The sequence below is a fragment of the Schistocerca piceifrons genome, chromosome X, assembly GCF_021461385.2.
Source record: "Schistocerca piceifrons isolate TAMUIC-IGC-003096 chromosome X, iqSchPice1.1, whole genome shotgun sequence".
In the NCBI taxonomy this organism is placed as follows: Eukaryota; Metazoa; Arthropoda; class Insecta; order Orthoptera; family Acrididae; genus Schistocerca; species Schistocerca piceifrons.
The window spans coordinates 341,127-356,526 of NC_060149.1; the positions used below are offsets into that span (position 1 = coordinate 341,127).

Sequence of the window (15,400 nt, forward strand, 5' to 3'; positions counted from 1 at the left end):
TGGTTCTGTGCTATATTTACTATGTGTTGCAGCTCGTCTAGATCACTGACTTGTGTGATTAGAGTCATTTCATCAACACACAATACTGTTTCACATGCCAAGAATGAGGACACACACACACACACACACACACACACACACACACACTCACTCACTATGAACAGGAATGGTCATTACCAAGCTCTGTGGAATGTCTTTTGAAACTGTAAGATGGCGCCGATAGAAGAGTGTTGTGACACATCTCAGTCCTCAAAAAAGGTTAAATTAAATAGTTCATCGTGTAGGGAATGTTCGAAACGCGTCATGAAAGGCATCTTTTGTGTGAAGTGTAACTACTGGTTTCATGAAAAATGCGCGAAAGTGAATTTAAAACTCATAAAAGACGAGTTTCCATGGTCGTGTCCACATTGTTTGCGTATGGAGACGGCCGAACTCGTAAGTACCGTGAACTCAAAAGAAGAAATTATTAAATTGCTTCAAAGTGACATTGAAGCGCTGAAGGCGGAAATTTTAGCATTGAAACAAGAAAATTCTGAACTGGTTATTGAAAGAAAATCCTGCGTGTGTAGAAATCAACCCATTACTGAACAAAGTGGCAAACATCCGCATTTGTGTAATACGGCAAATAATACAACAGAGAACTCTGTCAGTGAAACAAGTGATAAGTATAAATGGAAAACAGTTTCCTATAATAAGAAGGGCAAACGTAAAAGTGCAACGAACAAAGAAGATGACAAAAACGATTTTCTGTTAATAGGTGATTCTATATTAAAAAATGTTATTGTGCCGGACTGCAAGGTCGATGTTCGACCTGGAATCCGATCGCATCAGCTCAACAAACACTTTAAGAATGTATTGTCCACGAAAAGAAACACGGGCGAAATTGGTAACAAAACTTTAAGTACCGACGATTACAGAGGTGTCTTAATCCACGTGGGCACAAACTCCATCCGCAGTAACAGTGAGGAAGAAATCGTGAATGAAACGCGGAATCTGATTAGATCGGCGAAAACTGTATACCCAACAGCCAGGCTGGTAATTAGTGGAATCATTCATCGAAGATCGGTAAGTGATACTTACATCAACGGAATAAATACCGGCATTAGGGAACAGTGCAACAGACTCGGTGCAGTATTCATTGACCCAAACAAATTCTTAAACTGCAAGTGTCTGGGAAAAGACGGCCTGCACTTGAATAGATTAGGCTCTGTGAACCTTAGTAAAATGTTCATAGACGTGTGTAAAGTCCTAAGGAGCAAGGGAAACTAATTCATTGTGATAGGGGTGACAAAGAAAAAATTCAAACTGAAAATAAAAAGTTTAGGTACCAAACAAAGGATGCACGCGAAATAACTAAAAGAAAAAATGATCTATTGATGCACTTGAATATAAATGGCTTAGGGGCAGAACTACCAAATCGTAAATTCTCAAAAATCGACGAACTAAAAATTCTGCTTTCAGAATCCGTAAATATTAAAATAATCTGCCTAAATGAGCACTGGTTAACAGAAGATAGTATAAAAGTACTAAATAGTATTAATAATTTTAAGGTAGCTGCTAGCTTTTGTAGAATAAGCAAATCTCGTGGAGGCTCCTGCATTCTTGTCAATTCTTCCATAAGTTATACAGTAAGAGATAGTTTTAATTATTTAAATGAAGAGAGCGTGTTTGAAAGTTGCTCTGTAGAGCTGAGTGATCTGAATACATTGGTTATAGCAATCTACAGAATTCCTGGATGTGCGGTAACAAAAGTGTTTTTAACCAAATTCGAATGCCTCCTGGAAAAACTCCAGAAAGAAAGTAAGAAAAATGTTGTTATAGCAGCAGACTTCAACTTAAATGTCTTAGTTGAAAGCAATGATTCCACAAAATTTCGTGACTTAATACAGAAATCTGGTTTCAAGCTAAATTTTTCTGAAGGCACTAGGGAAAACAGCAGATCAGTGACCTGCATTGATAATATTATTACTAACTACATATTTGACAGTGGAAATAAGCACAAATACTGCTTAGACTTGGGTATTTCAGATCACTCAGCTCTGTTTATTGAGCTCCCAAAAGCAAATAACCTAAAGTCTCCAGAAGTGTGTATAAAAAGGGATCTCAGTAAAAGTAAAATGGATTTATTCCGCAGTAAATTAAGTATAATAAGCTGGCCTGTAGACTACAATAGTTCAAGCTCGGTTAACTATGGCAAATTCTTAAATTGTTTCTTAGAGGTATTTAATGAATCATTTCCTCGTAGATATAAGCAAAAGAAGGTTAATGGTAAACTCAAATGGATTACAACAGGAATAAAGATCTCTAGTGCCAGAAAGAGAGAGCTCCACAATGAGTTAAAATCAAACAGAAATCCAGATTTTGTCATTTATGTCAAACAGTATAAAGCTGTATTTAGGAAAGTTGTAGCGGCAGCTAAAAAAATGGCAAATAATAAATTCATACGAGAACACAGAAATAAGACAAAAGCAGTGTGGTCAGTTGTTCAGTCTGAACTAGGAGCCAAAGTAAAAATTCATGAGATTTTGAAAATTAGACATGAAAATGAAATTATAGTAAACCCTGTTCAGATGTCAAGTTGTTTCAATGAATTCTTCCTAAACGTAGTAAGATCGGATGTGGATATGACATTCTATCAGGGCATCACAAATTTGGAAAACAGCCAGAACACATCTTTTAAACAATTTGAAAAAATAACCCAAAGGGATGTGGAAAAGGAAATATTGTCTCTAAAAAACAAAACCTCACATGGGTGGGATGAAATAACAACATCTGTAATCAAGTATGTGTATGATATTATTTCCCAACCACTGTCAACTATTATAAATCAATCTTATGAACAGGGATGCTTTCCAGAGGTATTGAAATATGGTGAGATCAAACCTCTATTCAAGAAAGGATCGACAGAAGATATGGGGAATTACCGCCCTATCTCTCTCTTGCCGGTCTTCTCTAAAGTGTTTGAAAAGATTGCAGCAAAACAAATTAATAACTTTCTTACTGTAAATGATATAATTTTTAAAAACCAGTTCGGATTCCAACAGGGTAAAAGCACTGCGAACGCTATAAATGAGTTTATCCAAAAAATATGCTCCACGTTAGATAAAGGTAGAAAGGTCACAAGTATATTCTGTGATCTGACTAAAGCTTTTGATTCAGTGAACCATGCATTACTCCTCCACAAATTACAGATGTATGGAATCAGAGACACTGCTTTAAAATGGTTTAGCTCTTACCTGTCAGGTAGGAAACAAAGAGTAATTTTAACTTCAAATGGAACCAATTATTCATCAGACTGGAAAACAGTTCCCCAAGGAGTCCCACAAGGTTCGATATTGGGTCCCTATCTGTTTCTTTTTTACGTAAATGACCTACCACTTGCTATTGATGTTCATTCAGTCTTATTTGCTGATGATACATCAGTTCTAATTGAAAGTGAGGTATCTGAAAATATTCCAGAAAAAGCCAAAAACACTTTAGAAAAACTTGAATCTTGGTTCTATCAAAATGGACTAAAACTAAATGTAACTAAAACCAAAATGATGCAATTTGAAGCTAAATCAGTAGAAAGGAGTGAAATAAAGATAACTTGCAATGATCAGGATATCACAGAAGCAAACCACGTGAAGTTCTTAGGCCTAAATCTTGACAAAAATTTAAATTGGAAGGTACACATAGATTACTTAGCAAATCAACTGAACAACTTAGCATTTGCAATGTGTATTTTGTCAGGTGCCACAAACATAGATACCAGAAAGATAGTTTATCACTGCTACTTTGAGTCAGTTATTCGTTATGGCATAATCTTCTGGGGAAATTCAGCAAATGTCACTAGGCTCCTAGTATTACAAAAGAAAGTAATTAGAAACATGTGTGTTGCAAAAAAACGGGAATCCTGTCGACCACTGTTAAAAAATTTAAAAGTACTATCTATCCCCTCACTTTACATATATGAGATGGTGGTGTTCCTATATAGAAATCAACATACACTAGACAATTTCCGTTTTGACCACAACTACAGCACTCGCCACAGAGATAACTTCAAACTTCCAACACATCGTTTAAAACTTTATGCCCAAACGCCAGAGTATATGGGGTTAAAAATTTTCAATAAAATAAAAGGCAGTAATATATTTAAAATGGAGATTGGTTCACTGAAAAGATTGCTCTTTACTCTCCTGGTGGAGAAGTGTTATTATTCTGTCGATGAATTCATTGAGGACAGCTTCACAATCTGAACACAGGGATTGTAATACATTTATTATTTTATGTACATGTGTAGCTGTAACTTAGAAATGTAAAATATAATGTAAACTTTTGTAATTCTCTTAAAAAAGTGAAAAAAAGTTTCTTTTGTAAACCTTGACATGTCTCCTGTACATCAAATCAAATGATTTGAAAATTGTATGTAATGAGATGAATAAACCACATAACATAACATAACATAACATAACTGGTAAAGAGTCTGATCTTTGGCTGTTTATTGTTACAATCTGCTCTCTGTTTCTTAGGTATGAGTCAATAAGGGATAAGACCATTCTCCCCAACTCCATAGTACTGGAGCTTTTTGATAACTACAATATGGGAGATAATGTCAATAGCTTTTTTCATATCCAGAAGAATTGCACAGGTTGTTTTCTTACTCTCAAGCTAGTCATAAATTTTAATGATGATGGTCTCAGCTAGTTTGACACCGGAAAGGTGATATCTGAAAAGATATCGTGAGGAGCTATGTAGATTATTTCGCTTGGGGTGCTGCTTAATCTGTTTGTGTGTACAACAATCTGTAATGTTTGATGTGATTGATATGTATGAGGTGGGACAACAGTTACCAGGGGATGTTTTAACATCTTTTATAGGTTTTACAATGGAAATTTGTAGTCAATCTGAAAAGATTTCTTCATTTAGTATTTGGTTGATGATTTTGATTAGTGGCAGTAAAATTTCTTTCATTAGATTTTTTATTGCACAAACTAAAAGTCATTGGAAATTTTTTGCTTTTATGTTGCTCTGTTTAGCAACTGCTTCACTAACTGGTATGTAGGATACCAGGGAATAGCAAAAGTTGTCATATAGCTTACTATATTCAGCTGGGAACATGTCTTCAGCTTTATTTGCATCTTCAATTAGAATTTCCTTTGAGCCAGTACAGGTAAAATATGCGTTTATAATGTTTGGTTGAACTGTAATGTTGTTGTGCTTATTTTCAGAGCTTATCTATTTTTAATAGCTTTCCATGTTACTTTACACTTATTTGTCAAATTGAGTATATAGTTGTCATTGGCTTTCCTCTTGGCTGCTCTAATTTCTGATGTGTAAATCTCCTTCTCAGATTGACTCTGTTGCAATATGTCGTAATGCTGCATCATTTCCTCCCTAAGTTTGCTCAAGTGTGACGTGTACCAGTTCCTGAAGTTTCTTACACCAGTTCTGATTTGTGTTTTTTTTTGTGAATTTTGGACAACATGAGTCAAGGTTTTGTACTAATAATTCTAAAACATTTATGTGTTGATTCAGTGGCAGACATATCATTAGTGAGTATTGTATCCCAGTTTATGCAGTTAAGATTTGTTTTTCATTAATTAAATTTATATTCATTGATTGGTATGCTTACCCTTCCCAGTTCAGTTGAAGAATTGCCTGTTTTGTTGTTGAGAGATTGCCTAAGCCACAACCCTGCATGATCTTAAATCCTGAGATTTATAGTACCAAATTAAGTTTTATTTGGCTGAAAGTTGCAGATTATATTATCTGAGCATGCACTGTGGATGGTGGGTTTTTCACTTTGACAGTCAAAGTGTAGAGATTCTCAGATCTGGACCTTGTAAATAAATAGCTGATTAACATTTTTGTCTTACACTTTATATCTATGTTAATATCACCAACTATCAGAACTCTGCAATTTTTGTATATTAAGAGCATTATTATTATCATCAATTTTTTAACATTTTCTATTAGTAATTCTTTGTTATCAATAGGGGAATGATATACTGCTACAGCTATTAGTTCCTGACTTCATATCAATACAGCTGAAACTTCAAAAACTGATGCCATGTATAAAGAAATTACATCTATCACTTCATTTTTGAAATTATTTGTTTCTTTGATAAAGACTGAAACACCACCATGCTTGAGATTTGTTCCACACTAACATGTAGCCTTGCACCTTCCTTGGGTGACTCCGCATTGTTGATGATGGAAATGTTGGTGTTGTTTTTACTGTACTGTTGAAGTACCAATTTAAAACAATTTTGATTTTGGGTATTTGATTCCTGTTCTTGACATTATCATTTATAGTTGTAAGGAGCAGTTTTTTCCTAGGCTATTATGATGCAATCCATGTGAAGTGTGGAATCTGCATCCATTGTTGCTAACATCTAAGGGTTTCCCATTTTTGAAATGTTTACATAACACTGATATTTGTTAGTTGGTGGCAGTAATTTTCTCGTTAACCCATAAGCATGATGGTATGCTGTATCAGCCTGGAATAGTCAGTGTTGTTGTTGTGGTCTTCAGTCCTGAGACTGGTTTGATGCAGCTCTCCATGCTACTCTATCCAGTGCAAGCTTCTTCATCTCACAGTACCTACCACAACCTCCATCCTTCTGAATCTGCTTAGAATATTCATCTCTTGGTCTCCCTCTACAATTTTTACCCTCCACGCTACCCTTCAATACTAAATTGGTGATCCCTTGATGCCTCAGAACATGCCCTACCAACCGATCCCTTTTTCAAGTTGTGCCACAGACTCCTCTTCTCCCCAATCCTATTCAATACCCCCTCATTAGTTATGTGATCTACCCATCTAATCTTCAGCAATCTTCTGTAGCACTACATTTCAAAAGCTTCTATTCTCTTCTTGTGCAAACTATTTATCATCCATGTTTCACTTCCATACATGCCTACACTCCATACAAATACTTTCAGAAACGACTTCCTGACACTTAAATCTATACTCGATGTTAACAAATTTCTCCTCTTCAGAAACACTTTCCTTGCCCTTTCCAGTTTACATTTTATATCCACTCTGCTTCAACCATCATCAGTTACTTTTCTCCCCAAATAGCAAAACTCTTTTACTACTTTAAGTGTCTCATTTCCTAATCTAATTCCCTCAGCATCACCCAAGTTAATTTGACTAAATTGCACTATCCTCGTTTTGCTCTTGTTGATGTTCATCTTATATCCTCCTTTCATGACACTGTCCATTCCGTTCAACTGCTCTTCCAAGTCCTTTGCTGTCTCTGACAGAATTACAATGTCATCGGTGAACCTCAAATTTTTATTTCTTCTCCATGGATTTTAATACCTACTCCAAATTTTTCTTTTGTTTCCTTTACTGCTAGCTGAATATATAGATTGAATAAAATCAGCTTCCCTTTCATGTCCCTCGACTCTTATAACTGCCATCTGGTTTCTGTACAGATTGTAAATAGCCTTTTGCTCCATGTATTTTACCCCTGCCACCTTCAGAATTTGAAAGAGAGTATTCCAGTCAACATTGTTAAAAGCTTTCTCTAAGTCTACAAATGCTAGAAACATAGGTTTGCCTTTCATTAATCTATCTTCTAAGTTAAGTCCTAGGGCCAGTATTGCCTCACGTGTTCCAATATTTCTACAGAATCCAAACTGATCTTCCCCGAGGTCAGCTTCTACCAGTTTTTCCATTCGTCTGTAAAGAATTCGTGTTAGCATTTTGCAGTCATGACTTGTTAAACTGATAGTTCGGTAATTTTCACATCTGTCAACACCTGCTTTCTTTGGGATTGGAATTATTATATTCTTCTTGAAGCGTGAGGGTATTCCGCCTGTCTCATACATCTTGCTCACCAGATGGTAGGGTTTTGTCAGGACTGGCTCTCCCAAGGCTGTCAGTAGTTCTAATGGAATGTTGTCTACTCCCAGGGCCTTGTTTCGACTCAGGTCTTTCAGTCCTTTGTCAAACTCTTCTTGCAGTAGCATATCTCCCATTTCATCTTCATCTACGTCCTCTTCCATTTCCATAATATTGTCCTCAATTACATTGCCCTTGTATAGACCCTTTATATACTCCTTCTACCTTTGTGCTTTCCCTTCTTTGCTTAGAACTGGGTTTCCATTTGAGCTCTGGATATTCATACAAGTGGTTCTCTTTTCTCCAAAGGTCTCTTTAATTTTCCTATAGGCAGTATCTATCTTACCCCAAGTGAGATAAGCCCCTACATCCTTACATTTGTCCTCTGGCCGTCCCTGTTTAGCCATTTTGCACTTCCTGTTGATCTCATTTTTGAGACGTTTGTTTTCCTTTTTGCCTGCTTCATTTACTGCATTTTTATGTTTTCTCCTTTCATCAGTTAAATTCAATATTTCTTCTGTTACCCAAGGATTTCTTCTAGCCCTCGTGTTTTTACCTACTTGATCCTCTGCTGCCTTCACTACTTCATCCCTCAAAGCTACCCATTCTTCTTCTACTGTATTTCTTTCCCCCATTCCTGTCAATTGTTCCCGTATGCTCTCCCTGAAACTCTGTACAACCTCTGGTTGTTTCAGTTTATCCAGGTCCCATCTCCTTAAATTCCCACATTTTTGCAGTTTCTTCAGTTTTAATCTACAGTTCATAACCAATAGATTGTGGTCAGAGTCCACATCTGCCCCTAGAAATTTCTTGCTATTTAAAACCTGGTTCCTAGATCACTGTCTTACCATTATATAATCTATCTGATACCTTCTAGTATCTCTAGGCTTCTTCCATGTATACAACTTTCTTTCATGATTCTTGAACTAAGTGTTAGGTATGATTAAGTTATGCCCTGTGTAAAATTCTACCAGGAGGCTTCCTCTTTCATTTCTTACCTCCAGTCCATATTCACTTACTACGTTTCCTTTTCCTACTATCGAGTTCCAGTCACCCATGACTATTAAATATTCGTCACCCTTAACTATCTGAATAATTTCTTTTATCTCATCATACATTTCATCAATTTCTTCATCATCTGCAGAGCTAGTTGGCATATAAACTTGTACTACTGTAGTAGGCATGGGATTTGTGTCTATCTTGGCCACAATAATGTGTTCACTATGCTGTTTGTAGTAGCTTACCCGCACTTCTATTTTTTTATTCATTATTAAAGCTACTCCTGCATTACCCCAATTTGATTTTGTTTTTATAACTCTGTATTCACCTGACCAAAAGTCTTGTTCCTCCTGCCACTGAACTTCACTAATTCCCACTATAGCTAACCTTAACCTATCCCTTTTCCTTTTTAAATTTTCTAACCTACCTGCCCAATTAACGAATCTGACGTTCCACACTCCGATCCATAGAATGCCAGTTTCCTTTCTCCTGATAACAATGTCCTCTTGAGTAGTCCCCTCCTGGAGATCCGAATGGGGGACTATTTTACCTCCGGAATGTTTTACCCAAGAGGACGCCATCATCATTTAACCATACAGTAAAGCTGCATGGCCTCTCAACAGATACCCCTCCGTTGTGGTTGCACCTAGGGTACGGCTTTCTGTATCGCTGAGGCACACAAGCCTCCCCACCAACGGCAAGATCCATGGTTCATGGAGGGCAGGAATATTCAGCACGAAAACAATTGTGTTAATCATCTGTCCTAAACACTTTTATAATTCCTGTTTTGCTTTGTAAGTTTCTTTTTGTTTATATCATTTGTCCTGCCACAAAGCACAAAATTATCTTTGAGGACAACTTATTGTGTCTGTGGTCCTCGTGTGTTCACATATTTTGGGCATAGGTGGAGCAGGCTTCATGAAGGCATTTTTATTTATTTATTTATTTATTTATTTATTATCATCCCAATGATCACATTTGTGATATAGGTTTGTCAGGGTACATTTTAACAACTATATAATATCTTTACAAAATTTTTATCTGTGCTGAATTCATATGAATCTATCTTATGTTTAATACAATATACAACTAATAAGTGTTTTTATAACATAATTTCTTATGTGCTTGACAGACATATTCACTGATGTAATTTCATTTGTCACGTTAACTTAAACATATATTCTTATACAGTTGCACAGAGATATTCACTTATGCTGTAATAACATTTGTCACGCATGTGGTTCTTTATAACAGTTTTAAATGTATCTTCACTTTCCAGCTCTTTGATATGTTTTGGTAGTGCATTAAAAAGCTTGATGCCTTGATTACATACATGTTTCTGACTTCGGGTCCTTGTTACAGCTTGTATGTGGAGATCTTTACATTGGCATGTATCGTAATTATGGTAGTCTGTATTGGTTTTCATTTTGTCCTGATTTGTTTTAATCACCAACAGACATTTCAGAATGTATAATGATGGAATTGTTAAAATTTTCAATGCTTTAAAAAGGGGCTTACAATGTGTTTGAGGTGGGCTCTGGGTCATTATCTGAATAGCGCGTTTTTGTAATTTGAAAATCTCATGTAGATGACAATTTGTTTTTCCCCAGAATACTATCCCATAGGATGCAATGGACTGAAAATAGCCAAAATATACTAATCTGGTACAGTCATTACCAGAAACTCTTGAAATTATTCTAAGCACAAAACATGCTGAATTTAGTTTTAGTGCTAAGCTCACCACATGGTTCTTCCAGCTAATCTTATCACCAATGTGCATACCCAGGAATTTTGCACACTGTACTCTATTAAGTTGTTTGCCTTCCATGGTGGGATTTAGGTTGTCATGTTCACTTATTTTTCCATATTGCACATAATTAGTTTTTTTTTTTCATTCAGTGTTAGCTTGTTAGCACTAAACCATTTTTGTATATCTTGTAGGACATGGTCCACAGTACTGTGCAATGACTGCTTCATATCACTAACTATTAAACTAGTATCAACAGCAAATAACATGATTCTAACTTTTCTCTCTGACACCTGAATATCATTAATGTAAATGAGGAACAGCAAGGAGCCTAATACACTTCCTTGGGGTACTCCTACTGTGACCTCCCTTGGATCTGATCTTAGTTTAATTATTTGGTTAATATTTGGTGCTGTAATTTCAACCACCTGCATCCTCTTTTCCAGATAAGACTCAAACCACTTTTTTACTGGTCATTTGATACCTATAGCGTCAAGCTTTTACAAAAGTATGCTGTGGTGAACAGTGTCAAAGGCTTTTGACAAATTTAGGTGTATCCCAGCTACACTTTTTCCCTCTTCCAATTTAGTGATTATTTCTTTTGTGTATTCCATTTACTCTGAGCTGTTCATTAAGAAGGTGTGCAGTTCTCAGGTGCAAAAGTTTTTAATGCTCTCCCTCCAGATACTAAAAACAAATTTGATAACCATTCCACTTTTAGGGAGCGTGTGAAGCAATTTCTGCTGGAAAGGTCATTTTACAGTTTAGAAGAGTATTTTAGCCACAATGAAAAAACCACCTAGGTCTGTGGACCAGATATTTTGAGTGTGATATAGCATAGTTTAAGTTTGAGCAATGATGTAGGTACCATACTCATGTAACATTCATAGTCATTTTCACTGGTTTTTGATTTGTTTTCATTTCTATGTGTAATGTTTGGTGTAATCTGTCACTCTTACCACATATCTGTCAAACAGAAAACAAAAAGTTGTAGTAGATAGTCAAGATGGTGTCCCAATATCTTCAGAATGGGGTACCATTACATGTGGAGTGCCGCAGGGCTCAGTTCTGGGCCCCCTACTTTTTATTATATTTATAAATGATCTTCTTCTCTCTACGGAATATTGTAGATTCACCATTTTCACGGATGACACTACATTACTTATTGATCATTCGGAAGAGAAGCTTGAGGTATCGGCAAATAAGGTTTTAAATGAAACGGTGAACTGGTTCAACATTAATGGTCTTATTTTAAATTACTGTAAAACAAACTACATTCAGTTCCACAAAACATCCAAAGATGAGGAAATATTTGCAAAGGTAGGTGAGCAGACAATAACCAGGGTAGATTCCTCAAAATACCTAGGCTTGCATATTGATAGCAAACTGAATTGGTCCAACCACATCGTGGATCTGTGCAAAAGACTAAGTTCAGCAACATATGCATTGCGCATTGTTTCTTCTTATAGAAATATGGAAACCATGAAGTCAGCGTATTATGGTTACTTTCATGCAGTTATGGCATTTGGAATTATATTTTGGGGAAATCAGCCACTGGCTGAAAAAGTACTGTGTGTACAAAAAAGAGCCATAAGGATTATGTGTGGAGTCCATCCTAGAGCCACATGCAGGAATCTTTTTAAGAAGCTTGAAATACTTACATCCACTGCGCAATATATATTCTCGTTGATGTGCTTCATAAGGAAAGAAAAATCCATCTTTAAGCTGAATAGTGCATACCACAGTCACAATACTAGAAGGAAACATGATATCCACTATGAACAGCCAAATCTAAGTATGGTGCAGAAAGGAGTCCATTTCAGTGGCTGTAAGATTTTTAATGCCCTCCCTTCAAGAATTAAGTGTTTGGTAGATGATGATCTCCTGTTTAAAAAAAACCTTAAGGCAGTTCCTATTGCAAGGATCATTTTATACATTAGAAGAGTTCCTGAACTACAGTGTTTAACATGTCTTGTATTGTAAATTGCAAATGTATGTCCAAATTTGTATTTGTAATACTGAATATTTTTATTGTAAACATATATTTTGCAATATTTATTTCTCTGTAACACTTATTATTTTGTAATCTTTATCTCTCTCTAAAATGTATTTTTGTAGTGGGACCTAAGTTACTGTTTACTGTTTTTTGTTTTGTAATCTCTATCTATTTCTAAAATGTATTCTTTTTGTAGTGGGACCTAAGTTACTGTTTAGTGTTTTTGTTTTGTTTTATGTATTACCATAAATTCTGGCCAAAAGCTTGTAAAATTGACATGTTCCATATCCTGTGATACTGTCACAACATGGATCACCGGAACAAGAGATAAATAAATAAATAATATGTGTGTAGCAAACATGTAGTATTACTTTTGTCTAACTGACTGCTTTACTACTACCTTTGTATTGATTGTTTACTGACACACACTATACCCTTGTGAGTTTATCACAGTTGGATCGATGGAGTAAGAAATAAATAAATAAATAAATAAATATGCAGCCAGAAGTTTCACTGTGTACACATCAGTCCGCCCTATCACTTTTTTTTTGAAACTTTCTATGCTTATTGCTATGTGAAATACCATTTTTATCACATGTATTTATTTTTTTCAGTATTATGATGGCTGTTAAAGACATGACTGCTGAGACAACCATTCAGAAAGCCAGAGGCTATTAAAAACAGACCAAGGGGCAAATTTCATGTCCAGTCTTATGGTAAAGGTATGTCAACTACATAAAATAAAGAAAGGGAGAACAATACTATTTCTCCCTAAGAGTAATGGCAGGGTTGAATGCATTCAGAAAACAGTTGTTGAAATGTTGTCTTATTAAGTGAATAGCTCACACTCACACTGGGACAGACTATTCCCATTTGTGATTACATTATACAATGTCAGGATACATGAAGCACCAGGATTGAGTCCCTTCGAGGTTGTTTACAGTCACAAAATGTGTCCCCCTCCCACAGTTTGCAATTTGAGATAGAGAAGTTGCCATCTGTTATAAATTCTAGTGAAGTGAAGCTTCTGACTAAATGATTAAAGTTTATTTGGAAGAGAGTTCAGCAAAATGATGCAGCTGTGACATGGTGGCAACAGCTCCATAGTCAAAAGAATGCTAGGGTGCCACTATACCAGGTAGGAGATTATATAATGTTACGAAAAGCCACCATGATACCAGGCAGAACTAAGAAATTTATGTGACCCTGGGATGGATCGTTTCAGATGTTGTGTTTCATATCACCTGCCAATGACAAATTTCAGCCCCCAGATTGGAAGACTGTAGACCATTTTGATTATTTAACAAAATGTAAAGATAGAGATATACAATCTCCTATAGCAGATACATCAAAACTCAGGAAGAATCATTTGGTGCAAAAGCAGTGTGCACTAAAACTATTACACAGCAGCCGATGAGTTCTCAGTGCTATAATTTACATTCCACCCCTCTCTTCAATTTACTGTCTGGGGCAGAATTTCCCAAACTGTGTTCCATGAAGCACTGGTATTCCACAAGAAATGAATAGGTGCTCCATGAAAAATTAATAATATTTTTCAACATTTTTTTAAATGTTTTTTCTAATTTTTGTGTTATTAGTTGTGATTTAGAATTGAACTAACGACTGAATAAAATGAATCTTTCCCATTGTTCAAAATTTTTGTTAACCTTAAACATAAATGACGTGTACTGTCCAAGTACCAGGACTCTTCAATTATTGCATCAAAGGAAAAGTTTGTTAACCCCTGGTCTAGGGATTGACAAAAAAATTTTATTGTAAGTCATAGATGGGAGGTAGAGTTATTATTTTCTATGCCAATCTATTGATTTGCCATTTTTATGATTCTGTTATGTTTTTGCCTCACTCAGGCCCTGATAAGTAGAATATTTTTTTTAATTGTTTCATTTGTGCCATTCTTGCAATGTTGCCTCTATGCCTTATAGGTTTTTTAAAACATGTTAGCTTGACAGCACTTCTGCCTCTACAGAACTTCTTCTCCATTGGATTGTTGCTATGGACAATAACCAGTCTGTTAAGAACATCTGGACCTTGTAAATAAATGCCAGCGACAAAGTTGGCACCTTTTGTCCACTAATAATAATAATAATAATAATAATAATAATAATTTTATTGTATTTAAGCCATTACAGCAATAGACAAAGTCATACACATAATACAAAACAGTACATGCTATAAAAGAACAGAATTGTTAATAACATTACAGTTTAATATCACAGGTCATGAAATCCTTTATATTGTAGAATGGGTTTACGACTAACCAGTCATAAAGTGTTTGTTTGTATTGTTGCTCTGGTAAATTTTGTATAGCTTGTGGAAGTTTGTTAAATAATTTGTGGCCCATAAGTTCATAACTGTTAACTGATTTTGACAGTCTGTCGTAGGGCGTATAGATACAGCTGTTTGTCCTAGTGTTGTTACAATGCATATTTGCCCTGCGTTTTACTTTAGGTAAGTTCTTTTTTGTGTAGATTAAAACATAATAAATATATAGGTTAATTACTGTCATGATTTTTTGTTGAGTAAACAAAGGTTTACAATGAGCCTTGTATGGTGAGCCTTTAGTTATCCTAATAGCTTTCTTTTGTAGCAACAGTTTATCATGCACACAAGTGGAGTTTCCCCATAAAATAATGCCATAGGATATGATGCTTTGGAAAAATGAGTAGTAAGATACTCTAACATAATTTTTAGGTACACAGTGCATTAATCGCCTTAACAAATATATTACCCTAGACAATTTACCACTAATATACTTAATATGTGGATTCCAAGAAAGTTTATCATCCAAATATACACCCAAAAA

General features: G+C 35.5%; 1 protein-coding gene across 3 annotated transcripts in view; it reads left to right on the forward strand.

Moving 5' to 3' along the window:
- The first annotated feature begins 273 nt into the window (after window positions 1-273).
- The window catches only part of LOC124721873, a 57,510-nt gene continuing 42,383 nt past the window's right edge, over window positions 274-15,400 (forward strand). For all 3 annotated transcript variants that reach the window (XM_047247013.1, XM_047247011.1, XM_047247012.1), the window contains exons 1-2: window positions 274-1,065; window positions 13,191-13,298. In XM_047247013.1, the coding sequence (XP_047102969.1) occupies window positions 304-1,065; window positions 13,191-13,208 (780 nt within the window). In that variant the 5' untranslated portion in view covers window positions 274-303 and the 3' untranslated portion in view covers window positions 13,209-13,298. The remainder of the gene's footprint in view (window positions 1,066-13,190; window positions 13,299-15,400) is intronic.